The 1,096-nt window shown below is 37.2% G+C and overlaps 1 protein-coding gene across 1 annotated transcript; it reads left to right on the top strand.

The window, feature by feature from the left end:
• Window positions 1-300: 300 nt before the first annotated feature.
• LOC117115383 lies at window positions 301-1,091 on the top strand (the record flags this gene model as incomplete). The annotated part of the gene is made up of 1 exon (XM_033259153.1): window positions 301-1,091. A coding segment is annotated over exon 1 (756 nt), but the record flags the coding sequence as incomplete, so codon positions are not given.
• Window positions 1,092-1,096: the final 5 nt, after the last annotated feature.

The following is a 1,096-nucleotide window of genomic DNA, read 5'->3' as shown; positions in this document are numbered from 1 at the left end:
TTTATTATTTGTGCATCTTATTGGATAATTCTTTTTCATATTTCAGTATTTATAACATTTTTTTTCTAAATTGGGGCAGCAGCACCCCTGTAAATCTACCCTTTGTTTCTAACGCCTGATCAATTTGTCCGGTCTCTTTTAAAAAGCAAACTATTTTTTTTTTGGTTTATAATATTTTGTATAAAGTTAGTTTCATAATTAAATAAAAATATCCATGTTAGAACGTAGGTGTGTTAAAGGTAATCCTGTATCTCAACTTTGCTATAGATCTAGAAATTATTTCCTGTTAGCTTCTACATGGATTTTTTTTTCTTTTCAGGCTCAACAAGAAAACTATGTATCTCGCTTTAATATGCGTTTTGGTTTTCGTTTCATCGGGCTACGGAGCGGATGAAGAAGAAATTCTTGGCAAGGTCAATGCTGGTGTAGAAGCCGGAAATGCGATCGTCCAAGTTTTAGCTGATGAAAATTTGTCAAAGACTTTTGGTAAAATCGGCGAGATCGCATCGAAAATTGGGCCATTCCTGGGTGCCATTGGTCCAGCAATAGCGTTGATTACCATATTCTTGCCACAGTCGCCGTCTCCTGAAATGCAATTAATGAAAAAAAAATTCGAGGAAATGGACCAAAAATTTGACCAAGTGTTTGAGCAATTTGACGAAGTAAAAAATCTTATTCATGAAACATCCCTAAAAGCGCAGTATGGAGAATATGATCACACAATATCGGCTTTGTCTCACCGCTTAGAACAATTTCTAAGCGCTTCAGCTGAGGCTGTAGAAGGACAGAAGGCGACATTTATCACTGCTTACGAGTCGTCTTACGGAAGCGCCACGTACAAACTCTGGAGCGGTATGATGGGGAAAACTGTTCTGTCGGATAACATTATAGAAACAGCCATAAAATATACAGAAAACGACCGCGGACGAGTTCAAAAAATGATGAAAGGAGTTGCGAACTTAATATTACAGGGTGTGAAAATCCATTTATTCTATCTGAAAGCCAAAGGTCGGGATGCCACATATGAAGACGAAAAGAAAACTTGGGAAGACCATATCATTCAGTTAACTAACCATATGCAAGAGGAAGACGAAAA

Source organism: Anneissia japonica, unplaced genomic scaffold, assembly GCF_011630105.1.
Source record: "Anneissia japonica isolate Jap-2015-1 unplaced genomic scaffold, ASM1163010v1 scaffold54294_len1096_cov249, whole genome shotgun sequence".
Taxonomy (NCBI): domain Eukaryota; kingdom Metazoa; phylum Echinodermata; class Crinoidea; order Comatulida; family Comatulidae; genus Anneissia; species Anneissia japonica.
Note: the sequence above shows the minus strand (reverse complement) of the source record. Positions and strands in the feature narration are given on the sequence as shown.